At 40.1% G+C, this 27,922-nt stretch overlaps 2 protein-coding genes across 13 annotated transcripts in view; both read left to right on the forward strand.

Moving 5' to 3' along the window:
- The window catches only part of LOC106024179, a 31,938-nt gene that overhangs the window by 3,480 nt on the left and 536 nt on the right, over positions 1 to 27,922 (forward strand). For 2 of the 12 annotated variants that reach the window (XM_034294257.1, XM_034294251.1), the window contains exons 5-20: positions 4,037 to 4,255; positions 4,398 to 4,739; positions 4,931 to 5,140; positions 5,283 to 5,624; positions 16,571 to 16,801; positions 17,578 to 17,671; positions 17,781 to 17,820; positions 17,936 to 18,016; positions 19,569 to 19,649; positions 19,726 to 19,806; positions 20,263 to 20,893; positions 23,440 to 23,510; positions 23,666 to 23,914; positions 25,238 to 25,582; positions 25,681 to 26,014; positions 26,129 to 26,183. In XM_034294257.1, coding sequence (XP_034150148.1) covers positions 4,037 to 4,255; positions 4,398 to 4,739; positions 4,931 to 5,140; positions 5,283 to 5,624; positions 16,571 to 16,801; positions 17,578 to 17,671; positions 17,781 to 17,820; positions 17,936 to 18,016; positions 19,569 to 19,649; positions 19,726 to 19,806; positions 20,263 to 20,349 — 1,808 coding nt within the window. In that variant the 3' untranslated portion in view covers positions 20,350 to 20,893; positions 23,440 to 23,510; positions 23,666 to 23,914; ... (1 more) ...; positions 25,681 to 26,014; positions 26,129 to 26,183. Of the gene's footprint in view, positions 1 to 2,315; positions 2,990 to 3,203; positions 3,279 to 3,478; positions 3,824 to 4,036; positions 4,256 to 4,397; positions 4,740 to 4,930; positions 5,141 to 5,282; positions 5,625 to 5,844; positions 6,182 to 6,285; positions 6,341 to 6,632; positions 7,683 to 16,570; positions 16,802 to 17,577; positions 17,672 to 17,780; positions 17,821 to 17,935; positions 18,017 to 19,568; positions 19,650 to 19,725; positions 19,807 to 20,262; positions 21,314 to 23,439; positions 23,511 to 23,665; positions 23,915 to 25,237; positions 25,583 to 25,680; positions 26,015 to 26,128; positions 26,184 to 27,238; positions 27,320 to 27,922 lie in introns of those variants that run through there. The other 10 variants (XM_034294261.1, XM_034294260.1, XM_034294262.1 and 7 more) reach the window with 10 other exon arrangements.
- The window catches only part of LOC114839747, a 43,810-nt gene continuing 24,463 nt past the window's right edge, over positions 8,576 to 27,922 (forward strand). The window contains exons 1-4 of the mRNA XM_034294247.1: positions 8,576 to 9,524; positions 14,218 to 14,288; positions 14,457 to 14,705; positions 14,938 to 15,282. Of these exons, the coding sequence (XP_034150138.1) occupies positions 14,234 to 14,288; positions 14,457 to 14,705; positions 14,938 to 15,282 (649 nt within the window). The 5' untranslated portion in view covers positions 8,576 to 9,524; positions 14,218 to 14,233. The remainder of the gene's footprint in view (positions 9,525 to 14,217; positions 14,289 to 14,456; positions 14,706 to 14,937; positions 15,283 to 27,922) is intronic.

Raw genomic sequence — 27,922 nt, forward strand, 5'->3', positions numbered from 1 at the left:
CCCTCAATATGGTGCAGTCGTCCTGTCCCCTTTGCAGAAAAGCATCCCCAAAGAATGATGTTTCCACCTCCATGCTTCATGGTTGGGATGGTGTTCTTGGGGTTGTACTCATCCTTCTTCTTCCTCCAAACATGGCGAGTGGAGTTTAGACCAAAAAGCTCTATTTTTGTCTCATCAGACCACATGACCTTTTCCCATTCCTCCTCTGGATCATCCAGCTGTTCATTGGCAAACTTCAGACGGGCCTGGACACACGCTGGCTTGAGCAGGGGGACCTTGCATGCGCTGCAGGATTCTAATCCATGACGGCGTAGTGTGTTACTAATGGTTTTCTTTGAGACTGTGGTCCCAGCTCTTTTCAGGTCATTGACCAGGTCCTGCCGTGTAGTTCAGGGCTGTAGTCCCTCACCTTCCTCATGATCATTGATGCCCCACGAGGTGAGATCTTGCATGGAGCCCCAGACCGAGGGAGATTGACCGTCATCTTGAACTTCTTCCATTTTCTAATAATTGCACCAACAGTTGTTGCCTTCTCACCAAGCTGCTTGCCTATTGTACTGTAGCCCATCCCATCCTTGTGGAGGTCTATAATTTTATCCTTGATGTCCTGACACAGCTCTCTGGTCTTGGCCATTGTGGAGAGGTTGGAGTCTGTTTGATTGAGTGTGTGGACAGGTGTCTTTTATTTAAGTAACGAGTTCAAACAGGTGCAGTTAATACAGGTAATGAGTGGAGAATAGGAGCGCTTCTTAAAGAAAAACTAACAGGTCTGTGAGAGCCGAATTCTTACTGGTTGGTAGGTGATCAAATTCTTATGTCATGCAATAAAATGCAAATTCATTATTTAAAAATCATTCAATGGGATTTTCTGGATTTTTGTTTTAGATTGCGTCTCTCACAGTTGAAGTGTACCTATGATAAAAAAAAATGACAGCCCTCTACATGCTTTGTAAGTAGGAAAACCTGCAAAATCGGCAGTGTATCAAATACTTGTTCTCGCCTCTGTATCTAGATAGATCTGATTGTACTTTGACCCCATCCTAACTGTATCTGTATATATCCAAAGTGCTGGAGAACAGAGGCAAAACAACTAAACACATGTACATGCATTTGCGTGTATATAAATACATATATATATATATATATATATGGACACAATAATAGTGATAGAATATTCTGCCCCCATTTACCAGTCCTATTGTTCCTGTGGGTGAAGTGTTCATCTAGGATTTCTTCTTTCAGTATGTGAGAGACTCCCACAAGGACAAAGACACTCAGTAAAACTCTGAGCCTTCTGTTTATGACCACAATACAGACTTAAGGGATAAACCACAAACCCTGGATTGACCACCACAGAAACTGAATCAAAAAGAATCACCACAGAACCTGGACTGAAGAGAACCCCCACAGAATCTGGACTGAAGAGAACCAACACAGAACCACAACTGATGAGGACCACCACAGAACCTGGACTGAAGAGAACCACCACAGAACCTGGACTGGAGAGAACCAACACAGAACCAGGACTAATATAGAGAATAATTTCAATTTTTACAATGTTTAGTTGTAAAACCCAGTGATCTGTATTTTCTTTTAATTAACTGTTAAATGTCTTAATGTACTATAAATAATGCTATGTTAAACGTTTGCTATCAGACTTTATTGTTCATTGTCCTTTTAACTGTGAGGCCTGCAGTCAGGTCTTGGTCACACCCTGTTCCAGCACCTCCTGAACGCAGCACGCCCTGGCCGTTCCAAGCCCCTACACCCAGCCCCCGCACTCACCCTGTTCCAGCACCTCCTGAACGCAGCACGCCCTGGCCGTTCCAAGCCCCTACACCCAGCCCCCGCACTCACCCTGTTCCAGCACCTCCTGAACGCAGCACGCCCTGGCCGTTCCGAGCCCCTACACCCAGCCCTTGCCCACACAATCACTCACCACACATACCCTGATCACTCCATGTTTTGGTTCTCTTACCTGCACCTCCCCAGGCTCCTATGTCATCCCACGTTCCACATAGACTGCACATTAGCGCCACAATCACCTGGATTAATTTGACCTGTGTCTGTTGGAATTTGCGCACTATTTAGTCTTCAGTTTCTTTCTTGCTCACTTGTGAGGTGCAGTGAGGAGAACAATTATTTGATACACTGCTGATATTGCAGGTTTTCCCACTTACAAAGCATGTAGAAATCTGTAATTTTTATCATAGGTACTCTTCAAATGTGAGTGACAGAATCTAAAACAAAAATCCAGAAAATCACATTGTATGATTTTTAAGTAATTAATTAGCATTATGCAATTTCTGCAACAGTTGCAACCTCTCTGTCAAGACATAATGTATGCCTATGTTACTGGGTCATCAGCAAGAAGTGTTAGTGTCCATGTCAAACAACAAGCCACAATACAGGCTTTGCTGCCCCAGTAAATTACCAGAACATGTCTCCATGAAGAAAAACAAACATTTAACAAGTTGAAATGTGAGATAATCATGTGAAAAACAAGACTTGGTTCCTCTAGCTTGAAAGGAACAAGAGTAACTGTTTAACTACGTCTTGAGAAATGTTTCCAGTAGGTGGCAGTATAGCGGTCTGAGAAAGGACTTCCTGGAGAGAGACAGATGCCTCTGGATACCTCAAAAATAACCTTAGTGCTAAATCAGGGGTGTAGAATTTGTGGGGACAAGGGGGTCATTACCCCCCAATATTACAGACAAGTCAATGTGACCCCCCCTAAAAAAGAAAATCCTGGGATCCATTGTCCTTCACCCCCACAATAATTAATACAAAACTACACTGATGTGCTAAACTCTTGTTTTCTTATGCTGCAGTGCCACCAGTCGTCTTGTGCAATATCTTAAAGAGGAAGTAAAGTAGTTCTTTCCACTCCTACTTGTAATCCGTCAACTTGTAAAACATATGTGCCAACCACACGTCTTGTATTCTCATGGTCAGTTGGTCGTCTGAGAAGAACTCAACCTTTTGCCATGTAAGTACACTTGATAATATATTTCAGCATTGTGTGTGGTAACATGTTTAAATGAACCATATTGTCCTTTTGGGTAATTATGAAAGAGACCAAAGTACCAAGATGCTATCAACGTTCTTAAAAGGCGTATGTGGATAATAATATTTATTAAGTGTTACACAGACGTATGAATCTGTAAACTAAGTGTTTGTTCACTTCTCATTTGATGTCTGAGGCAGAACGAGGGATACAACAATGGTCTTGAAAACAGCAGGAGGTCTGTTGGTGGCTTTTCTCTGGTCTGTGAAAGGTATGATGCCTACTCAGTAATAAGTTTTTATACATCCAATTACTCCTTTTCTGTAAAAGATCTTGAGGATCTCCACTGTCCTACAGTGTGTGAGTTTGTATTTAACTGGAATATTCACCATTACAGCTATCCTTTGGTGGGGAGTACTGCCTACATCAAGTGGAATTAACATTTGTTATTGTTGGGCTGTTGTGTTCCAGGTGTTCATTGTAGAAACTGTTTAAATGAAACATATGCCCATCAGAGTATCTGTGCCTTGAAGGGCTCAACAGTGGATTTGCCATGCAAATATTTACATCTAGATAATGATACAGTGTCAGACTCAAACTTGTATATCCAAGGAAAACGTGATGAGGCGCCAACAAACCTGAGTTCATTGCCAGAGTATTCAGGTCGTGTGAAGTACCTTGGAAATAATGTGAGTGACTGTACCCTGAGAATCACAGACCTGAGAGAGACTGACTCAGCTGAGTACAAGTTCAGATTTAAAACACAGAACGGAGAGTGGGGGTACAGTTTCCCTGGAACAAATCTGACTGTCACAGGTAATACAATATAGAAATAAAATTTTAAGAATTTCAATTAAAATCTATTCTACCTGGGATACATATTTATAGTAAATATACATTATTAGTAATTGTGTACATTTAATTTCAGACTTGCAGATGAAGGTCACAGATAATACAATATAAAAATACAATACTCATAATGATACATTTACAGAGACTCTAAATAGTTTTCTGTCCATTTCATTTCAGACCTGCAGGTGAAGGTGACTCCTGGCACAGGGGGAAATCACACTAAAACTCTGACCTGTTCCACCAGCTGTAATCTGACTGACAACTCCAACCTCACCTACGTCTGGTACATGAACGGACAACGTCTTGATAAACCCGTTTCCCATCAACACTCTGTCAAGGAATATTACATCAACAGTTACTCCTGTTCTTTACTGAATCTCCGCTCTGCTGTGGTGTGTAAGTGTGTTTTAAACTCAGTCTTTTGTTTGGGTAGTGTTTAGACACTGTCAACTTGGAAAATATAAAATAATAACAATCATTGACACTTCAGAACTACAGCATGAATACAATCTCATGGTATGTTGTAATTGTGTTTCAGGTGTTGTGGGTCAGAGCTGCATGAATGTCAGTTACACCCGTCAAAGTGTCTGTGCCTTGAAGGGCTCCACAGTGAACATCTCCTGCACGTTCAGTCATCTGAAGAAGCTTAATGCCACAGAAGAAGCCTGGTTCAACAAATGGGACTCTGGAGTAATTATAGACTTGAACCAGGACCCAGAGTATGCAGGTCGGGTGGAGTACCATCGAACTACAGACAAGGACTCCACCCTGACAGTTACAGACCTGAGAGAGACTGACTCTGCTGAGTACAAGTTCAGATTTACAACAAACAAAGTAACATGGGGCTACAGCTTCCCTGGGACAACTCTGACTGTTACTGGTAACCATTCTCCTCTTGTACTTCTGTTCCTACATCCCATTTGTTTTATGTATCTGGTGGACATTAGTTGTTAGCACATGAAGCTGATGTAATATATTATTAGTAATATATTGTGATTAATAGTAAGATTGAAATAGTAATGAGTGCACTTTTTTTGTGAACCATCTAATCTATTTGTGAACTTCTTTCAGACCTGCAGGTAAGGGTGACTCCTGGCACAGGGGGAAAAACTCTGACCTGTTCCACCAGCTGTAATCTGACTGACAACTCCAACCTCACCTACGTCTGGTACAAGAACGGACAACGTCTTGATGAACCCGTTTCCCGTCAACACTCTGTCAAGGAATATTACACAGACAGTTACTCCTGTTCTTTATTGAATCTCCGCTCTGCTGTGGCGTGTAAGTGTGTTTTAAACTCAGTCTTTTGTTTGGGTAGTGTTTAGACACTGTCAACTTGGAAAATATAAAATAATAACAATCAATGGCACTTCAGAACTACAGCATGAATACAATCTCATGGTATGTTGTAATTGTGTTTCAGGTGTTGTGGGTCAGAGCTGCATGAATGTCAGTTACACCCATCAAAGTGTCTGTGCCTTGAAGGGCTCCACAGTGAACATCTCCTGCACGTTCAGTCACCCGAACAGTCAAAATGTCACAGACAAAACCTGGTTCAACAAATGGGACTCTGGAGTAATTCATGACTTGATCCAGAACCCAGAGTTTGCAGGTCGGGTGGAGTACCATCGAACTACAGACAAGGACTCCACCCTGACTGTTACAGACCTGAGAGAGAGTGACTCTGCTGAGTACAAGTTCAGATTTACATCAAACAAAGTAACATGGGGCTACAGCTTCCCTGGGACAACTCTGACTGTTACTGGTAATCATTCTCCTATTGTAGTTTGATGTCTACATTCTGTTCCTACATCTGATTGTTTTATGTATCTGGTGGACATTAGTTTTTGTGAACCCTCTGTTCTATTTGTGAACCCTCTGTTCTATTTGTGAACCCTCTGATCTATTTGTGAACCCTTTGATCTATTTGTGAACCCTCTGATCTATTTGTGAACCCTCTGATCTATTTGTGAACCCTCTGTCAGACATCCAGGTGAAGGTGACTCCTGCTACAGAGGAAGGGAAGGTCAATCTGACCTGTATCACATCCTGTCCTCTGACTGACAACTCCAACACCACCTACATCTGGTACAAGAACGGACAACATCTCACCCACCAAAAGACCATGACTAGTTACCTGATCCTAGACCCTGACAGCATGGAGGATAGAGGCAGATACTCCTGTGGTGTCAAAGGCCTTACGAATGTCCTCTCTCCTGAATTCTCTGTAGGGGAACAATCAGTTAGAATTGGTGCTGTTGTAGGAATCACAGTAGTTGTTGTGATTCTAATTCTCCTTCTCTCTGGATTCATTTGGTTTAGGTGTGTAAGAACAATGTATTATGATCAATGTGAATATGGGTGTGGATTTTAACTGAATGCTTGATTGTTTGATTAATTCATTAATAAAATGATTTACTATGCAGTAAGAAGGCCTCCGAATCCACATCTGATGGACATGACACAGCAGTGAATGGACAGGTGAGTCTGATGGCATCAGTTGGCCAGGAAATACAGTGGTCATTATGCACAAATGGGACTCATTGACTGAGAAATACAGTGGTCAGCATGTAGAGATGGGACTCACTGACCCGAGAAATAGAGTGGTCAGCATGTAGAGATGGGACTCATTGACTGAGAAATACAGTGTTTGTTATGCAGACATGAGACTAATTGATTGAATAAATTCACTATATTTTACACTTTTGATCTAGTCCTTTATTGACCCCAGATCTGCTAAATGTTTACACTCTCTGACTTCTCTCCCCATCAGACAGACTCCAATCCTGTGTATAGCAACGTATCAAACATGGCCTTGACCTCTACTGCAGCACAGACAGCAGAAACAGACAACCAGGATCTCCTCCACTATTCCAGTGTCCACATCTCTTCCTCCAAAAAACAGGAAGTACCTCTGTACTCCACCGTCCAAACGCTTCATCCCCAGAAACAAGACCAAGTAGTCCACTATGCTGCTGTGTCATACAAGGACCAGAGTGCTGTGAATAGGACTGCACTTGAGTCAAAGGAAGGAATCAGCTGATTATTATGTTATTAAATTATGTAAAAAAATTAAAAGGGATATTTCTAAGTTTACACATTGTTAATTAACTTGATTAATTTAAGCCCCTGTCTCCTTTAATATAAGCAGCACAGTATGTGCCTTTTTCAATAATTACTGTGGTCCAAAAGGATGTTGAAATCATCTGGTATGATTGTTGTTAGGAGAAAGTATAATGCGGTCAGGTCGCCTGCCCAGATTACCAGTCCTTTTAAACCAACCACTGACCCGACTGTCTTCACCTTTTCTTGGTCTGTGAGGTTTCCATTACGATTGGTACACTCTGCTATTACATTAGATTATACCTGTTATAATTCAACTATTTTAGGTGATTTATTCTGGAGCAAAACGATTGCTATTAAATCTTACTGTAAATAAAATAAACGTGTTCCAATTTTTTAATTTTGTAGCATGTTACAAAATATAATATGTTTTAGAATATTTTACACATATGTTAGCTTTCTAATTTCTAAGTAAAAGAACCATCCCTGTTATGGATTTTGTGTGGATTGTAATTGTATTTTTTTGATATCTTGTTTTTTACATTATTACTTTTGTTCCATTCAACACCAGGTAGACATTTTAATATAGAAAATATAGAAAATAAATAGTGTTTGAATACCGAAACACACATTCACCTTAATTTTTATTGGGCTTCTAACACAAGTAAATTGCTTAACTTCGTCATGTTTGTCAAAAACATATACATAGAACTGTGTTTCCACACTGTGTAATAAGGCAATTAAAAACAGAATGCAGTGATATCCTTTATCCCTATATTTCATTGAATATTAAACAAATGTTTTGGAAAAATACATGCGCGTTTAGAAAAGAATGCCAGCAATATGTTTTGAAAATAGTTGGGACAGGGGCATGTTTACCACTGTGTTGCATCACCTCTTTTTTTTTAAATACTTTGAATGCGTTTGGTGACTGAGGTGATCAATTGCTGTAGTTCTGAAAGAGAAATGTATTCTCATTCTTGTTTGATATTGGATTTCAGCTGCTCAATAGTTCAGGGTCTCCTTCCTCATATATTTCCTTTCATAATGCGCCAAATGTTTTCAATGGGTGACAGGTCTGGATTGCAGGCAGGCCAGTTTAGTATTTCTGTAATACATACAGAATGTGGTTTGGCATTGTCTTGCTGAAATAAGCAAGGCCTTCCCTGAAAAAGATGTCTGGATGGCAGCATTTGTTGCTTCAAAACCTGTAAATATTATTCAGCATTAATGGTGCCTTCACAGCTGTGCAACTCATCCATGCCATGCGCACTAATGCACCCCCATACCATCACGAATGCTGGCTTTTGAATGGTGCGCTGAAAACAAGCCAGATGGTCCGTCACCTCTTTACTCTGGAGGACATGGTGTCCATGATTCCCAAAAATGATTTCTGACCACAGAACAGTTTTCCACTTCATCTCAGTGTATCCAAAATGAGCTTGGGCCCAGAGAAAGCAGCAGCATTTCTGGATCATGTTCATATATGGTTTATTCTTTGCATGGTAGAGTTTTAAACTGCATTTGTGGATGCTGCAACGTATTGTGTTCAGATTATGGTTATGGTTTTTGGAAGTGTTCCTGAGCCCATGCAGTGATGTACACAGTCTGTTTTGAATGCAGTGCCACTTGAGGGCCTGAAGATCACGTCCATCCAATATTGTTTTTTGGTCTTGACCCTTGCATACAGAGATTTCTCCAGATTCTCTGAATCTTTTAATTATGTTACTTACCATTGAGGATGACTTGCCCAAACTCTTTGCAATTTTACGTTGACAAACGTGATTCTTAAAGTTAAGTCAAGTTACTGACCTGTTGCGAACTAATTTAGTTAGTTGTGAGATGTTCCACTAGGCTTTTTTTTTGTTGCATTACACAACTTTTCCAGTCTTTTATTGCCCCTTTCCCAGCTTTTTGAAACTTTTCAAGTTGAACAGTACAGTACAACATATACACTAAACTGTAGAATTGTTAATAATAAATATTTCTACTGTATGGTTCCTCCTCTTCGTCTTATTACTATTCTTAGGGGACTACGCCCTGAAAGTTGGTGTGAAGCATTTGTATGGGCTATGAGCTTCCCCTTCTTAATTTGCTGATTTGAAACGTATATGTTCCAGGAGGTGAATGTATGCACAGTCCTTTTCCCAACATCAGTCCATCTGCTGTTAAAGTATTCTCTTAACCCAACTTAATGGAGGGTTAATGGAGTTTGGGATTTGAGTCACATGTAAACATATGAGTTCCTAGTGAATCAGATACACTTCAAAAGAAATATAACTCAGTGGGAATGTACTTCTAATAGAGTTTACCTACATTTTTTGTATTTTTTAACTGCTGAATAAAAATGACATATTTACCAAGGGGGGCCAATAATTCTTGAGAGTTAGGGTTACCATATTCATTAAACCTGGAGCTAAAATCTGTTTCCATATGTGACAGTGACACTAGTTTCCTTCTTGCCTAACGTCTTAAAGAGGAAGGAAAACAGTTCAGCCCACTTCTACTCTGCTCTGACTACTTGCAACACGTGTGTGTACCAAACGCTTCTTGTTTCCTCATTGCCAGTCAGTTGTTTTGCAAAGCCACAGCCCCACGTAATGTAAGTGTGCTTAATGTATTAATATTGGAATAATGTGTTTGGCACTTTGCTAAGTCATAATAATAATTGGTGATCCAGGTATCAGTGCTCTAAATGTTCTCAGAATCAAAACAGACTTTTGGCAGTACTTGGTTAGTGGTGTTTCTCTATTCTGTGGCATTTATGGTTAACCAATTCTATGTGTACTCTTGGTCTACATGTCATCATGAAAAGTCATTACGCTATTCAGGTTAAAATGTTTGAATGTAAACTGTATTCATTGGCATCATCTCTGCCTCACTGTAACAATTCACTTCACCGAGTGATGCATATGAATGATTTCCATTCAAACTCTGCAACTATATAATGAAATATACTTAAAGATGGTGGTCTCTTAATTTTTTGTGGAGCTGTATATATATATATGTATATATATATATATATATATATATATATATATATATATATATATATATATATATATATATACAGGTGCTGGTCATAAAATTAGAATATCATCAAAAAGTTGATTTATTTCAGTAATTCCATTCAAAAAGTCTAACTTGTATAATGTATACATTAATTCCACACAGACTGATATATTTCAAGTGTTTATGTCTTTTAATTTTGATGATTATAACTGACAACTAATGAAATCCCCAACTTCAGTATCTCAGAAAATTTGAATATTGTGAAAAGGTTCAATATTGAAGACAACTGGTGCCACACTCTAATCAGCTAATTAACCCAAAACACATGCAAAGGCCTTTAAATGGTCTCTCAGTCTAGTTCTGTAGGCAACACAAACATGGGGAAGACTGCTGACTTGACAGCTGTCTAAAAGACGACCATTGACACTTTGCACAAGGAGGGCAAGACACAAAAGGTCAGAGCTAAAGAGGCTGGCTGTTCACAGAGTTCTGTTTCCAAGCACATTAATAGAGAGGCGAAGGGGAGGAAAAGATGTGGTAGAAAAATTGTGTACAAGCAATAGGGATAACCGCACCCTGGAGAGGATTGTGAAACAAAACCCATTCAAAAATGTGGGGGAGATTCACAAAGAGTGGACTGCAGCTGGAGTCAGTGCTTCAAGAACCATCATGCACAGACGTATGCAAGACATGGGTTTCAGCTGTCGCATTCCTTGTGTCAAGCCACTCTTGAACAAGACACAGCTTCAGAAGCGTCTTGCCTGGGCTAAAGACAAAAAGGACTGGACTGCTGCAGAGTTATGTTCTATGATGAAAGTACATTTTGCATTTCCTTCGTAAATCAAGGTCCCAGAGTCTGGAGGAAGAGAGGAGAGGCACAGATTCCACTTTGCTTGAAGTCCAGTGTAAAGTTTCCACAGTCAGTGATGGTTTGGGTTGCCATGTCATCTACTGGTGTTGATCCACAGTGTTTTCTAAGGTCAACGCAGCCGTCTACCAGGAAGTTTTAGAGCACTTCATGCTTCCTGCTGGTAACCAACTTTATGGAGATGCAGATTTCATTTTCCAACAGGACTCGGCACCTGCACACAGTGCCAAAGCTACGAGTACCTGGTTTAAGGACCATGGTATCCCTGTCCTTACTGGCCAGCAAACTCGCCTGACCTTAACCCTATGAAAGATCTGTGGGGCATCGTGAAGAGGAAGATGCGATACGCCAGACTCAACAATGCAGAAGAGCTGAAGGCCACCATCAGAGCAACCTGGGCTCTCATAACACCTGAGCAGTGCCACAGACTGATTGACTCCATGCCACGCCGCATTGCTGCAGTAATTCAGGCAAAAGGAGCCCCAACTAAGTATTGAGTGCTGTACATGCTCATACTTTTCATGTTCATACTTTCAGTTGGCCAACATTTCTACAAATATTTTTAGTAATATTTAAATTTTCTGAGATACTGAATTTGGGATTTTCATTAGTTGTCAGTTATAATCATCACAATTAAATGAAATAAACATTTGAAATATATCAGTGTGTGTAATGAAGGAAAATAATATAGTTTCACTTTTTGAATGGAATGACTGAAATAAATCAACTTATTGATGATATTCAAAATTTATGACCCGCACCTGTATATATTTGTATATACAGTGGATATAAAAAATCTACAAACCCCTGTTAAAATGTCAGGTTCTTGTGATGTAAAAGAATGAGACAAAGATAAATCATGACAGAAATTTGTCACCTTTAATGTAACCTGTAACGTGAAACAATTCAGTTGAAGTGAAATCTTTGAGGGGGAAAAATTAAAAACTCACAATAACCTGGTTGCATAAGTGTCCACACCCTTAAACTAATACTTTGTTGAAGCACCTTTTGATTGTATTACAGCACTCAGTCATTTTGGATAGGAGTCTATTAGCAAGGCACATCTTGACGTGACAATATTCGCCCACTCATCTTTCCAAAAGCGCTCCAAATCTGTCAGATTGCGAGGACATCTGTGCACAGCCCTCTTCAGATCACCCCACATATGTTCAATTGGATTCAGGTCTGGGCTCTGGCTGGGCCATTCCAAAACGTTAATCATCTTCAGGTGAAGCCATGCTTTTGTGGATTTGGATGTGTGCTTTGGGTCATTGTCGTGCTGAAAGGTGAACCTCTTCATCTTCAGCTTTCTAATGGACACCTGAAGGTTTTGTGCCAAAACTGCCTGGTATTTGGAACTGTTCATAATTCCCTCCACCCGGACAAAGGCACCGGTTCCAGCTGAAGAAAAACAGCTCCAAAGCATCCTGCTGCTACCACCAAGCTTCACTGTGGGGTATTATGTTCTTTAGGTGTTGTGCAGTGGTTTTATTTGCGCCAAACATAGCTTTTGGAATTATGGCCATAAAGTGCAAAATTGGTTTCATCAGACCATAACACATTTTCCCACGTGCTTTTTGGGGACTTGATGTTTGTTTTTGAACACTTCTGCCAGGCTTGGATGTTTTTATTTGTAAGAAAAGGCTTCCATCTTGCCACCCTACCCCATAGCCCATTCAAATGAAGAATACGGGAGATTTTTGTCACATGTAGCACACAGCCTGTACTTGCCAGAAATTCCTGCAGTTCCTTTAATGTTGCTGTTGGCCTCTTGGAAGCCTCCCTGACCAGTTTTCTTCTCGTTTTTTTCATCAATTTTGGAGTAACGTCCAGTTCTTGGTAATGTCTCTGTTGTGCCATATTTTCTCCACCTGATGATGACTGTCTCCACTGTGTTCCATGGTATATCTAATGCTTTGAAAGTTATTTTGTACCCTTCTCCTGACTGATATTTTTCAACAATGAGATCCCTCTGATGCTTTGGAAGCTCTCTGTGGACCATGGTTTTTGCTCTGAGATGCAACTAAGAAAATGTCAGGAAAATCGTTCTAGAATAGCTGAACTTTATTTGTGATTAATCAGAGTCACTTTAAATGATGGACGGTGTAATGACTTCTATTTAACATGAGTTTGAATGTGATTGGTTAATTCTGAACACAGCCACATACCCAGTTATAAGAGGGTATGCACACTTATGCAACCAGGTTATTGTAAGGTTTTTATTTAAAATGTTTCCACCTCGAAGATTTCAGTTTGTTTTTCAATTGAATTGTTCACAATTATAGGTCACATGAAAAGTGAAAAACTTTCTGACATGATTTATCTTTGTCTCATTCTTTTACACAACAAAAACCTGTCATCTTAACAGGGGTGTATAGACTTTTTATATCCACTCTATATATAAATCTGGTGATTATCAGTGTAGGCCACTGTTGTAATGGTTAAACTTGCAAAATGTGTAAAGAGGAAGGATAACTATTAAACACACTGTCAATCAGTTGCCTTACTTCAGCCTTTTGCCATGTAGAGTGCTGTTTGAAAGATTGAGAACCCTACATGAAACTGACAAAACCCTTATCTAAAACCTACTTTGTAAGGAAGACATTCCACATAAAGGACACAAGTAAAAACCTATTTTCATGATTTAACACAAGGATTTTACTCCTGTAAAACTCAGATTGTACGTGTACAAAATAAGTGAACGGCACTGATTACTTAGAGTAAACATCTCCTATAGGCACTTATCAGTCTCTTAAAATGTTTTCTGGTGGTACGCAGAGTTGGGTTTTCGCCAAACATACCAATTTTGGTTATGACCAAAATGGTCAATTCTGTATTCATCTGTCCAGAGAATGAAGTTCCAGAAACATTCCATTTGTCCTGTTGGCAAAGTTAAGATGGGAAGCTAAATTTTAACAGCAGAGGCATCTTCTTAGCATTACACCCTTGATCGCCAATCTGATAGAAAGAGGGAAGAACACAAAAAATTATGACATTTTGTACAGCACGTAACATCAGCACACACTTTCCTCCTCAGTTCATGGGTTTCCTTAAGAATGATAAGGAAGCGAGGATAGAAAATCTTTCATATTATTTATCAAGGGAAATAACCTTTGGTGTGAGATTTATGAATAAATGCCAGGTGTGACTGAATGACTGGTATAAAGGACTGAGATGTGTAGTGATTGTGTTGCTGTCCTGTTTTAAATGTGGCTGGGTTAATGTATGTTTGGGGTCATGGCTGGACAAATGCCATTTATTCTAGGTACTGAGGAACGCTAGGTCCTAGATTCAAGGTTCTCAGAATAACCCACATTGAATGGAGAACATGGATAATAATGTGTTTTCAGTGTTTCACAGACAGATGAATCTGTTAACTAAGTAATCTTTACTTCTCATTTGATGTTTGAGGCAGAAAAAGAGATACAACAATGGTCTTGAAAACAGCATATAGTCTGTTGGTCGTTTTTCTCTGGTCCGTGACTGGTATGTAGAAACCCCTTTTTCTGTATTTTGTCATATCTAAAATGTATTAAAACTTTTCAGGGATAGTTTGGTTATGATCCTTGGTTGTAAATGTAAATCAACGGCATAGTCCGTAAAACCTCTCCTACAACCCCCTGAGTGATGGTCATCTATTTTTTTTATATATAGCAACTACGGCAAAAGACTTTGGCCAGATAATCCAGGTGGTGGTGTCACCAATTGTTTCCAAGAAGGGAGAGAATGTAACACTGACCTGTGTCACCAACTGTACTCTGACCAACGCTACCTACATCTGGTACAGAAACGGTCAACGTCTAGATAAGCCTACTTCCAGGCAACACTCAGTAGTAGGAACTTTGTCATCCAGTTACTCCTGTTCTGTAAAAGACCTTGAGGATCTCCACTCTCCTTCAGTGTGTGAGTTTGTTTTTAACTACAATCTTTCAAATGATGGATGATCCTATGTAATAGGGAATAGGGACACTATTACAGGTGAAGGTCTGAAAAAGGGTTCACAGAGGGTTCACAAATCTTTAAAATAATGGAATATCCTACAAAGCAGGAAGACTATTACAGCTATTCCATTGGTGGTCAGTACTGCCTATAGGCAGTACAATAAGACTGAGTTATTATGGGGCTGTTGTTTCAGGTGTTCTGGGTAGACAATGTTTCAACGTGACTTATACCCGTCAGAGTATCTGTGCCTTGAAGGGCTCAGTGGTGGATCTTCCCTGCAAGTATCAATATCCAAATAATCACACACTCTCTTGGACAAGCTGGTATGTCCAAGAGAGAGGTGACGAGAGGCCTGTTATACTGAGTTCATTGCCAGAGTATTCAGGTCGTGTGAAGTACCTTGGAGATAATATGAGTGAATGTACCCTGAGAATCACAGACCTGAGAGAGACTGACTCAGCTGAGTACAAGTTCAGATTTAAAACACAGAATGCAGAGTGGGGGTACAGCTTCCCTGGAACAACTCTGACTGTCACAGGTAATACAATATATAACTATAATTATAAGAATTTCAATTAAAATCTATTGTACCTGGGGTACTTATTTGTAGTAATTATATTTGGTAATTTTTCTGTCCATTTAATTTCAGACCTGCAGGTGAAGGTGACTCCAGGGAAACCAAAAACTAAAACTCTGACCTGTTCCACCAGCTGTAATCTGACTGACAACTCCAACCTCACCTACGTCTGGTACATGAACGGACAACGTCTTGATAAACCCGTTTCCTGTCAACACTCTGTTAAGGAATATTACACCCACAGTTACTCCTGTTCTTTATTGAATCTGCGCTCTGCTGTGGTGTGTAAGTGTGTTTTAAATTCAGTCTGTTGTTTGAGTAGTGTTTAGACACTGTCAACTTGGAAAATATAAAATAATAACAATCATTGGCACTTCAGAACTACAGCATGAATACAATCTCATGGTATGTTGTAATTGTGTTTCAGGTATTGTGGGTCAGAGCTGCATGAATGTCAGTTACACCCATCAAAGTGTCTGTGCCTTGAAGGGCTCCACAGTGAACATCTCCTGCACGTTCAGACACCCAAACAGGCAAAATGTCACTGAAACAACCTGGTTCAACAAATGGGACTCTGGAGTAATTATAGACTTGAACCAGGACCCAGAATATGCAGGTCGGGTTGAGTACCATCGAACTACAGACAAGGACTCCACCCTGACAGTTAAAGACCTGAGAGAGAGTGACTCTGCTGAGTACAAGTTCAGATTTACAACAAACATAGCAAAGTGGGGCTACAGCTTCCCTGGGACAACTCTATCTGTTACTGGTAACCATTCTCCTATTGTGGTATCTGAGAGGTGTAGGGGAGGGGGGGGGGTCAAACACAGTGGACACCAGGCAGTTGGATGTTAGGTTTGCAGACGATTCCTTTTGTTCACTACACAGAACTTAGAACTCAAATACATAGCATTCAAATCACTCCTCACTGTCCTCTTCCTTCAGCACAGTGGTTTCTTTCAACCGGCTCTCTCCTTTCCACTTATCTGCACCTGTGTCAAATAGGTTGTCGCCCAGTTGATTGCCAATCAGGCCTCATTGTGCGCAGCTGAGACAACGCCCTGGTGTAGGCTGCGTCTGGTGCCTCCCAGTGGTGGAGCCAGTGCCTGGCAATGTACCGGCCGTTGACCACTATCCCCCTCTGCTGGCCCCTGGGGGCACTACACTATATACTATATAATGGTTTTGATAATACTTATAATAATTCTTCCCAATTAGTAATTATTGGTGGAAATCATGATTGTCTCAGACCTTCAGGTGAAAGTGACTCCTGCCACTAAGGAAGGGAATGTGACTCTGACCTGTAGCACCTCCTGTCCTCTGACTGACCACACCACCTACATCTGGCACCAAAACGGACAAGGTGTCACGAATGAACACAACAACGTCCTTCACCTGGGACTCACCACAGAGGATGTGGGCTACTCCTGTGCTGTTAAAGGTCATGAGGACCTCCGTTCTCAGACCATCACTGTCAGATGTGAGTAACCAACTGACTTGACATAAATTCAGAATATTCTCTATGTACTTGAGTGTGAGATTGTTTCCTGCAATCCATATCTACACAGAGTAGCACACAACCACCCTCATCCATGAGTGTCACACAACTCTACCCTCTCATGTGTTCGTTCACTGAGGGTTTAGAGTGATATCGGAAGAGTGAACTGAGCCTTTAGCCTCAGGTGGTTTGAGTTTTTCCTCACACTGGCCCAATTCAGCTCAGGGCTACGGTTCATGTTTGTGAATGTCACGGGGCAGGACACAAGACACAGAGCAGGAAGTTCTTCCTTTTTTTGTTTCCCGACAAACAAGCAAAACCACAGAAGGCGAGGGACACTGTGAACTGAAGCATGAACACAAGCAATGAGCCACAAAGCAATGGACAAAAAGTGCAAATTAGGGGGGGACTGTGTCCCCAAGGCCCATAGAGATGTCTAGATGCACCTCAGCAGTCAGGCACTAACTGTGGCCCCCAGGCCCATAGAGATGTCTAGATGCACCCCAGCCAGGACCTGACAGCAACTTTCTCTGTCCGCTTGGAAAGATGGCGTCTATGATAGCCTTAATCCCACTCATTGCCGGGCCGGGTCTTTGAATTGTCCAATCTCTTCGAGAGTTGTCTAGTGAAGATCCGATAACACATATGGAGGAAATTCTGTGGTTCCGGTTGAAGTTCGGCTTTCCAATCCTTGTGCTGTGATTCAGGAATTCTGTGTGTGTGTATTCTATTTATTTTCGTTAATTATTTGACCACAGATGAAGCAGTGTTTCCCTGGGTTCCCGTGGTTACAGTGGGGGCCGTCCTCACTGTTGCAGTTCTTCTAGTCACCATCTATTGTACCATGAGGAGGTCAGCATTTCCTAGAAAGATTAATGTCAAGTATATCAGGGACTGTAAATACAACTAATATCCACTAGATGTTAGTAGACAGCATAACATACTCTGTCCCTCTTTACAGGAGATCTTCAGGAGGAAGTGATGCTAAAACAGACCCACAGGTGATTATATCAGTTACACTGATGACAACAACATTCTCTGTCTCTACACATTTTCTTTCTTATTTGTATTGTTTTCTCTCTCTTCAACCCTCTCTCTGACTCTGTTTCTCCACAGAGTGTCCATCCAGACGCTATGGGTGACACGCGAACTGCTCTGAACCTGACCACTCTGTCTCCTGACTATGACACACTGGGTGTAAGTCTGTTCTTGTACTGATTTGGGTTTCAGAACCTCCAGTCTAGAAACAAGGTGCCAAGACTGGTCAAAGTGTGAGGCAGAATTCCTTGATCACTGTCCAAACCTCTTTCTTGCTTTACATCTCTCTCTTTACATCTCTACAGGCTCTGGTGTGATGTCAGATCTGTGTCATTACAGGTTCTGGTGTGATGTTGGATCTGTGTCATTACAGGCTCTGGTGTGATGTCAGATCTGTGTCATTACAGGCTCTGGTGTGATGTCGGATCTGTGTCATTACAGGCTCTGGTGTGATGTTGGATCTGTGTCATTACAGGCTCTGGTGTGATGTCAGATCTGTGTCAATACAGGCTCTGGTGTGATGTCAGATCTGTGTCATTACAGGCTCTGGTGTGATGTCAGGTCTGTGTCATTACAGGCTTTGGTGTGATGTCAGATCTGTGTCATTGCAGTCTCTGGTGTGATGTTGGATCTGTGTCATTACAGGCTCTGGTGTGATGTCAGATCTGTGTCAATACAGGCTCTGGTGTGATGTCAGATCTGTGTCATTACAGGTTCTGGTGTGATGTTGGATCTGTGTCATTACAGGCTCTGGTGTGATGTCAGATCTGTGTCATTACAGGCTCTGGTGTGATGTTGGATCTGTGTCATTACAGGCTCTGGTGTGATGTCAGATCTGTGTCATTACAGGCTCTGGTGTGATGTTGGATCTGAATAATTACAGGCTCTGGTGTGATGTTGGATCTGAATAATTACAGGCTCTGGTGTGATGTTGGATATGAATAATTAAAGGCTCTTGTGTGAAGTTAGTGAAACACTTTATCCTTTTTCCAATGTTCAGTGCTTGGAAAGTTTTTGATGGAAGGCTACCAGTATGGCAGATTGAAATGAGAGAGTACACATTGGCTTAAGCTTAGCACATGGTTTTCTATCCATATTGTCACGACTCCCGGGACTCAGGACAGAGGTAGGATCCAGAAGCAGATACAGACACCGGGGTAAAAGGACAATGATGATGTTTGTCGTAGTAGTCTGAGATGATGGTGGAGATACGTAAGAATTACGTAGGTGGGTATGAATGTATTGTTGGAGGGTGGATAGTGGGTAGCAGAGGTACGAAGTCCGGGAGGCAAGAATGGTCAGAAGGTCAGGCAGGGTTCGATCAACAGAGCGGGGAGTCAGTCCAGGCGAAGGTCGATAACGGGAAGGCAGATAGATGATCCAGGTGGTTGGGAGGGAGGTGGAGGACGGGTCTCGGAACAAGGGTCTGGAAACGAACGAGGGGAAAAACACGGTGAGCAGAAGATAACAAAACATTTATAGGGAGAGTGGCAATCAGCCCCCCAGGTGTGTAGACTGGTGCAGGTGCTCAGGATCAGTGGTGATTACGGGTGCCTTCATGGTGTGCCGGGAACAAGGAGACTGGTACTCGGGGAGATGTAATGACAGACAAAAAGCTGACACATATGGTGGTATAAGATTCAGTTAACGGACGATCTTGTGTATTGGAATATCTTGGAATAGTTGTGTATTGTTTCTCTCTACCCAACAGAGTGTCCATCCTGATACTAACAGTGACACGTACTCAGTTCTGAACATGAAGACCAGGTCACCTGACTACGACACTCTGGATGTAAGTCACATATTTTTTAGTTTTATTTAGTTTATGAGAATGTGTTTATTTAATCTCTCATCTCTCTACCCAACAGAGTGTCCATCCTGATACTAACAGTAACACGTACTCATCTCTGAACATGAAGATCAGGTCACCTGACTACGACACTCTGGATGTAAGTCTCTTATAATGTGACAATGGTTATGTTTTATAACAGATTTTTTATAGAACTGACAGTCTGTACTTTAACCCCCTCATTACTGTATGATCCAAACTAAACTTGTGTCACTTCATTTTTTGTTATTTTGTGTGTGTTCATAAAGTGGTTTGTGTTTAAATGGTGGTGTGTGTTTGTATAGTGGTGTGTGTTTGTGTAGTGGTGTGTGTTTATATAGTGGTGTGTGTTCATAAAGTGGTGTGTGTTTAAATGGTGGTGTGTGTTTATATAGTGGTGTGTGTTCATATAGTGGTGTGTATTAATAAAGTTGTGTGTATTAATAAAGTTGTGTGTGTTTATATTGTGGTGTGTGTTTATATAGTGATGTGTATTAATAAAGTTGTGTGTGTTCATAAAATGATGTGTGTTCATATAGTGGTGTGTGAAGTGTTCATCTAGGATGTCTTCTTTCAGTGTGTGAGGGACTCGCACAATGACAATGACGGTCAGAAAAACTTGGATTATGAGAACTTTGGAGAACCACCACAGAACCTGGACTGAAGAGAACCACCACAGAACCTGGACTGAAGAGAACCACCACAGAACTTGGACTGAAGAGAACCACCACAGAACTTGGACTGAAGAGAACCACCACAGAACCTGGACTTCCAGAACCAAGTGATACAGATTTGTTAAATAATTGCTATCAGGCGATAAAGGCTCAGGGAACCGACTGAGGGGCTGGTCCACGTAATCCTCACTAGAACTGGGCCATTATGTCACCAAATACCTACCCAGAGTGATGCACTAACTCAGGGATACAAGTTTTTTCATCTACAATTCAGAAGCATTGTGGAGTTTGAGTAATATCAAAATATTCTTATTTTATATAATATAGTAATGTGTTATATCTGATGCATAGCTCATGCAGTCTTATGTTGCAGTGGCACTAGTTGTCTTGCTAAGTTATATTAAAGAGGAAGTAAAACTGTTCAGACAGCAGCTACTTGTAATCTGTCAACTCATAATTCATATCTACCAACAACACATTTAAACTTGTTTCCTCATCACCAGCCAGTCATAACGCAAATCAGCATTGTTTTATGTAAGTACGCTGGAAGATATTTAACAATATTGTGTTTTTTTGTAATCAACTGTATTCTTCTGTTGATAGCTACTTCGTTGACTAAGACATTTGGTAACACTTTCCAATATGTGTATTGTAATTATAAGTAATTATATTAACTATTAACTAACAGTAACTGTTTTAATTAATATAAATGTATTAATCTTTGTTAATATTAACAATGGCAGATATATATGTAAGTAAAAATGTTAAGAGATGTATTAGTTAAAATTGATTAACAGTAAATGTCCTAACTAAATTCAGTCCAAAAGTCCAAGTTATAGATTTATTAACAAATGGATCCTCTGTATCAAACATTTTGCTCTCATTCTGGATGTATAATTTACTTGCTCATCTTCCTGGGGATATCCTCGGCTTTACAACCTTTGGGAACATAGACTCCAATGTATTCATCTATTCCTTATACAGTGGATATAAAAAGTCGACACACCCTTGTTAAAATGCCTGGTTTTTGAGGTGTAAAAGAATGAGCCAATGATAAATCATGTCAGAACATTTTCCACTTTAATGTGACCCATAAAGTGAACAATTCAATTGAAAACAAACTACAATCTTCGAGGGGGAAAAATGAATAATAAAAACCTTACAATAACCTGGTTGCATTAGTGTGGACACCCTCATATAACTGGCGATGTGGCTGTGTTCTGAATTAACCAATCACATTCAAACTAATCATTACACAACAGCCATAATTTAAAGTGACTCTGATTAATCACAAATAAGGTTCAGCTGTTCTTGTAGGATTTTCCTGACATTTTCTTAGTTACATCTCTGAGCAAAAGCCATGGTCACCAGAGAGCTTCCAAAGCATCAGAAGGATTTCATTGTTGAAAGATATCAGTCAGCAGAAGGGTACAAAATAATTTCCAAAGCATTATATATACCATGGAACACAGTTGAAGACAGTCATCATCAAGTGGAAAATATATGGCACAACAGAGACATTACCAAGGACTGGACGTCACTCCAAAATTGATAAAAAGACGAGAAGAAAACTGGTCAGGGAGGCTTCCAAGAGGCCTACAGCAACATTAAAGGAACTGCAGGAATTTCTGGCAAGTACTGGCTGTGTGCTACATGTGACAACAATCTCCCGTATTCTTCATATGAATGGGCTATGGGGTAGGGTGGGAAGATGGAAGCCTTTTCTTACAAATAAAAACATCCAAGCCTGGCTGAAGTGTTTAAAAACAAACATCAAGTCCCCAAAAAGCATGTGGGAAAATGTGTTATGGTCTGATGAAACCATTTTTGCACTTTATGGCCATAATTCCAAAAGCTATGTTTGGCACAAAAAAAAACCACTGCACACCACCTAAAGAACATAATACCCCACAGTGAAGCTTGGTGGTAGCAACAGGATGCTTTGGAGCTGTTTTTCTTCAGCTGGAACCGGTGCCTTTGTCAGGGTGGAGGGAATTATGAACAGTTCCAAATACCAGGCAGTTTTGGCACATACCCTTCAGGCTTCCATTAGAAAGCTGAAGATGAAGTTCACCTTTCAACATGACAATGACCCAAATCACACATCCAAATCCACAAAAGCATGGCTTCACCTGAAGATGATTAACGTTTTGGAATGGCCCAGCCAGAGCCCAGACCTGAATCCAATTGAACATCTGTGGGGTGGTCTGAAGATCGAGGGCTGTGCACAGATGTCCTCGCAATCTGACAGATTTGGAGTGCTTTTTCAAAGAAGAGTGGGCAAATATTTCCACGTCAAGATGTGCCTTGCTAATAGACTCCTATCCAAAATGACTGAGTGCTGTAATACAATCAAAAGGTGCTTCAACAAAGTATTAGTTTAAGGGTGTGGACACTTATGCAACCAGGTTATTATGAGTTTTTTTATTTTCCCCCTCAAAGATTTCACTTCAATTGATCTGTTCACGTTACAGGTCACATTAAAGGTGAAAAAAGTTCTGACATGATTTATCTTTGTCTCATTCTTTTACATCACATGAACCTGACATTATAACAGGGGTGTGTAGACTTTTTATAACCACTGTAAATGTACGTGAGCCCTTAATGTGACATTAGTAATTAGAGAGGAAACATGAACTTAACTTTTTATTACTTATTACATACTAGAAACCAATGGCAAGAAATGTAACCAATGTATCTGGGCTCTTCATCATTACTGAAAAATATCCTAAAGAGTAGAATGAGCAAGGAATATCCGGATTTAGAATAAAAGCTTGGAAATCCAATCGTTTATTAATGTATCAATAGATGTTTACCTAAACGTGAATAAACATGAATAATAACACAGTGAGGACATTTACTAACTTTTGATCCGTTTGAACTAATATATATACTAACATTAATACATATTCAAACTAATGCCAATTACTGTGCCCTTACTGTAGGTGTTACCAAATATACTTTCCATTTCTGGGTTGTGTGGTTTTAGCAACCAGTCATTTAAAGATACTTGTGTAAAAATTTACATTGTGATTCAGACACTAAACAATTGTTCACTTGTCATTTGATGTATAATGCAGTTAGAGAGAGACAGATGCAAAAATGGTCTTCAGAACAACACAAAATGTGCTGGTGTTTGTTCTCTGGTCAGGTATGTCAAACCTCGTTCTCTGTATTGTTTGATCTAGGATCTCTAAAATGTATTCAAACTATTCAGGAAAATATGTGTGATTATAAACATCAATTAACAGCATTGTGTATAAAACCAAGTCATGGTGATCTTCTGTTGTTTTCATTCACACTTAGTAACTGTGGCAAAAGACTGTGGCCAGAAAACCCAGGTGGTGGTGTCACCAATTGTTTTCAAGAGGGGAGAGAATGTAACACTGACCTGTGTCACCAACTGTACTCTGACCAACGCTACCTACATCTGGTACAGAAACGGTCAACGTCTCGATGAGCCTACTTCCAGGCAACTCTCAGTAATAAGTTATTATACATCCAGTTTCTCTTGTTCTGTGAAAGACCATGATGATCTCCAATCTCCTACAATGTGTGAGTATGTTTTTAACTACAATCTTTCAAATGATGGATGATCCTATTTAACAGGGAATAGGGACACTATTACAGGTGAAGGTCTGAAAAAGCGCTCACAAATATATCAGATGGCTCACAAATAGATCAGAGGGTTCACAAATGGATCAGAGGGTTCACGATTGGATCAGAGGTTTCACAAATAGAACAGAGGGGTTCACAAATAGATCAGAGGTTTCACAAATAGAACAGAGGGTTCACAAATAGATCAGAGGGTTCACAAATAGAACAGAAGGTTCACACATATATTAGAGGGTTCACAAATGAATTAGATGGTTCACAATGAGATTAGAGGGTTCACAAAAAGGCGGTTCACAGAAAAGTGCAGTCATCGCAATTAAAATCTTACTATTACAGTTGTGCTCAGAATTTGTATACCCTTTGAGAATTGGAGTGAGCAGGCAAAATACGTCTTCATACCCTTGGAGAATAGATAATATATGTACAATTTGTAAAGAAAACATGAGTGAGCAGCCAAAACACGTTTTTTATTTTTTATGGGAATCACATTCAACTGTCAAGGTGTTGTCGGGCATATTGTAAACAGGCTTTTTTGTGGCATTGGTGCAGTAAAGGCTTCTTTCTGGCAACTCAGCCATGAAGCTCATTTTTGTTCAAGGATCATTGTATTGTGCTCCTTGAAACAATCACATGGTCTTTTTCCATAGCAGACTTTATTTCTCCTGAGGTTACCTGTGGGTTTTTGGCAGTTTTGGCTGAAATCTTTCTTGGTCTACCTGACCTTGGCTTGGTATCAAGAGATACCTGAATTTTCCACTTCTTATTAAGTGATTGAACAGTACTGACTGACATTTGCAAGGCATTGGATATCTTTTTATATCCTTTTAAATTTTTATAAAGTTATATTACCCTGTTAACAAACTCATTGACTATTTATACACAGACACTAATTGCAATTTAAAAAGCCACAGGTGTGGGAAATTCACCTTTAATTGCCATTTTCACCTGTGTGTGTGACACCTTGTGTGTCTGTACATTCCAGGGTATTTAAACATTTGATCAGGGTCATTTGGATGATTTCTGTTAACTTTATGATTTAAAAAGAAGCCAAACAACTGTGTGATAATAAATGGCTTCATATGATCACTATCCTTATACATTATCAGTCATATTTTCTAAACCAATGCCAACATTTCATGATTTCTGCCAGGGTATGCAAAATTATGAGCACAACTGTGGAGCCATTCCATTGGTGGTCAGTACTGCCTACATGAAGTACAATCTAATAAGGTACTGTTGGGTTGTTGGGTTGTTCTGTTTCAGGTGTTCTGGGTAGACAATGTTTCAACGTGACTTATACCCGTCAGAGTATCTGTGCCTTGAAGGGCTCAGTGGTGGATCTTCCCTGCAAGTATCAATATCCAAATAATAAAAAATTATCTTGGTCAAACTGGTATATCCAAGAGAAACATGATGAGGCGCCAACTAACCTGGGTTCATTGCCAGAGTATTCAGGTCGTGTGAAGTACCTTGGAGATAATGTGAGTAACTGTACCCTGAGAATCACAGACCTGAGAGAGACTGACTCAGCTGAGTACAAGTTCAGAATTAAAACTAGGAATACAGTGTGGTGGTACAGCTTCCCTGGAATAACTCTGACTGTTACAGGTAATACTGTACAACGTATAAATCACATGAATTTAATCAATCTGGGGTACCTATTCACTGTAAATATCTTCAGTTGTTTTTCATCCATTTCATTTCAGACCTGCAGGTGAAGGTGACTCCTGGAAAACGGAAAACTAAAACTTTGACCTGTAGCACATCCTGTCCTCTAACTGACAACTCCAACCTCACATATGTCTGGTACAAAAACGGACAACATCTCACCCACCAAAAGACTGTGACTAGTTACCTGATCCTCGACCCTGACAGCACTGAGGATAGAGGTAGATACTCCTGTTCTGTAAAAGGCCTTACGGATCTCGGCTCCCCTAAATTATCTGTATGGGAACAATCAGTTACAACTGGTACAGTTGTAGGAATCACATTAGTTGTTGTGATTCTAATTCTCCTTCTCTTTGGCTTCATTTGGTTCAGGTGAGTAAGAAGAATGTATCATATTATATAAATTATATAAATGTATTATATAAATGTGAATATGGGGATTTTGCTTTATTGTTTGATTGATTGATTCAATTCTTCACCAAACAGGAAGAAGGCCTCCAAATCCACCTCTGTCAGGCAAGACAAAGCAGTGATTGGACAGGTAAGCCGGGGACTCATTGACTGAGATATTCAGTGGTCCTTTTGGGAATAACTTTTTGTGGGTATGTTTTTCAAGTAAACCCAGTTTTGCCAAGCAATTTATATATAATATGAATGCATTGGAAAGTGTTAATTGCAAGCAGATGGGTATTTGTAGAAAAATATTAACTAATCCAGAAATGTTACTTTATTCTCTGAACAGTAATCATTAACAATACAATAATAATCATGAATTGAATGAAGTCATTTTGTCAGTGGCCGAGGTTGAGTTACTGCTGGACAAAGCAACCTATTTAGGAAGACAATAAAAACAAAGTAAATACTAAAGTTCAGCAATTTTTATTTGGGAGGAGAAAAACAGAGGTTGAGGCAGAATGTAAAAGTTTATTGAACATACAATTGAAACACTGGCCTCACAAAAGGTGTCCATGAAATCTTGGCGAATCCATTGGAATGCGGTCAAGCGTTTTACGTCTCATGCCCGGTTCGGTCCACATGATGGCGCCCATGTGCAGGAAAAACTGGAGCAGGACTGGGCTCACAGATAAAACACTCCAGATGGATTTATTAACTAAATCATTAGGGGGAACATCTAAAAAAGGACGCTGAATAAGTCATAGGTACTAATGGCAGAGAGTCTTTTAGCCGATGCACTTGTCCAGAAAGAATTACAAAGACAAGCCCGTTGACTTATGACGTAAGCTGTTGAATCATCTGTGGAGAAAATTACAGTCCACGCATGAAATGTATATGGCATGTACCACAATCAATGGGTGATCCCCGATTTTGTGTTTTCGCTCGGACAGAACATCTAAAGTTAATTATTACTTCAATAAGAAATGAATAATTCAAGACACCATAATTACAGGCCTGGCTCCAGAATTTAATTACTGAGGTGCTATTTTATGTTATCATTGGGGGGGCGCATATCTAATTCATATACCATTTGCAGGGTTTATGTAGGGACAAAATCAGGGGTGCCACAGATTCTGTTCTATCTGGGGGGGCAATGCCCGGCTTTGAGAGTATGTTTGTGTATTTCATCTCCCCCCACAGAGTGTCCATCCTGACTCTAACAGTAACACGTACGCAACTCTGAACATGAGGAACCTGTCCCCTGACTACGAAACGCTGGCAGTATGTTTCTTATAGTATATAAATGGTTGGGTTTCATGAATCATTTATCTAGATGGATTTGACTGTGCTTTGACCCCATCATCACTGTATCTGTATAAACCCAAGGTGCTGGAGAACAGAGGGAAAACAGCTAAACATATGAACATACATTTGCATCTACAGCTCCTGAAAAAATGAAAAGACCACTGCACCTTTTTCTTTCCTTTCCAAAAAAGTTGAAAAGGAAGGTTTTGAGTGAGGAACAGAAGGGTTAAAATTTAGAGACCACTGCAAACTGAACAGTTCTCTTCCTCACTCAAAACTATCCTTTTCATCTTTTTTGGAAAGGAAAGAAAAAGGTGCAGTGGTCTCTTCATTTTCAGTGGTCCCTTTTAATGTTCCACTTTAAATGTTGATTAGTTTAGAAAAATAACACAAATATGAATTATTCCAGAGCACTCTCAATGTAGCTCATGGTGTTGCCTACACAGTTTAAACCAAAATGAAGAAATTAATCATTTAAGACACCATAATTACAGGCCAGGCCTGGGGGGGGGCATATCTAATTCATATATCACTTGCAGGGTTTATGTAAGGAGATAACAGGGGGGCCACGTATTCTGT

Source organism: Esox lucius, chromosome 9 (genome assembly GCF_011004845.1).
Source record: "Esox lucius isolate fEsoLuc1 chromosome 9, fEsoLuc1.pri, whole genome shotgun sequence".
NCBI lineage: Eukaryota > Metazoa > Chordata > Actinopteri > Esociformes > Esocidae > Esox > Esox lucius.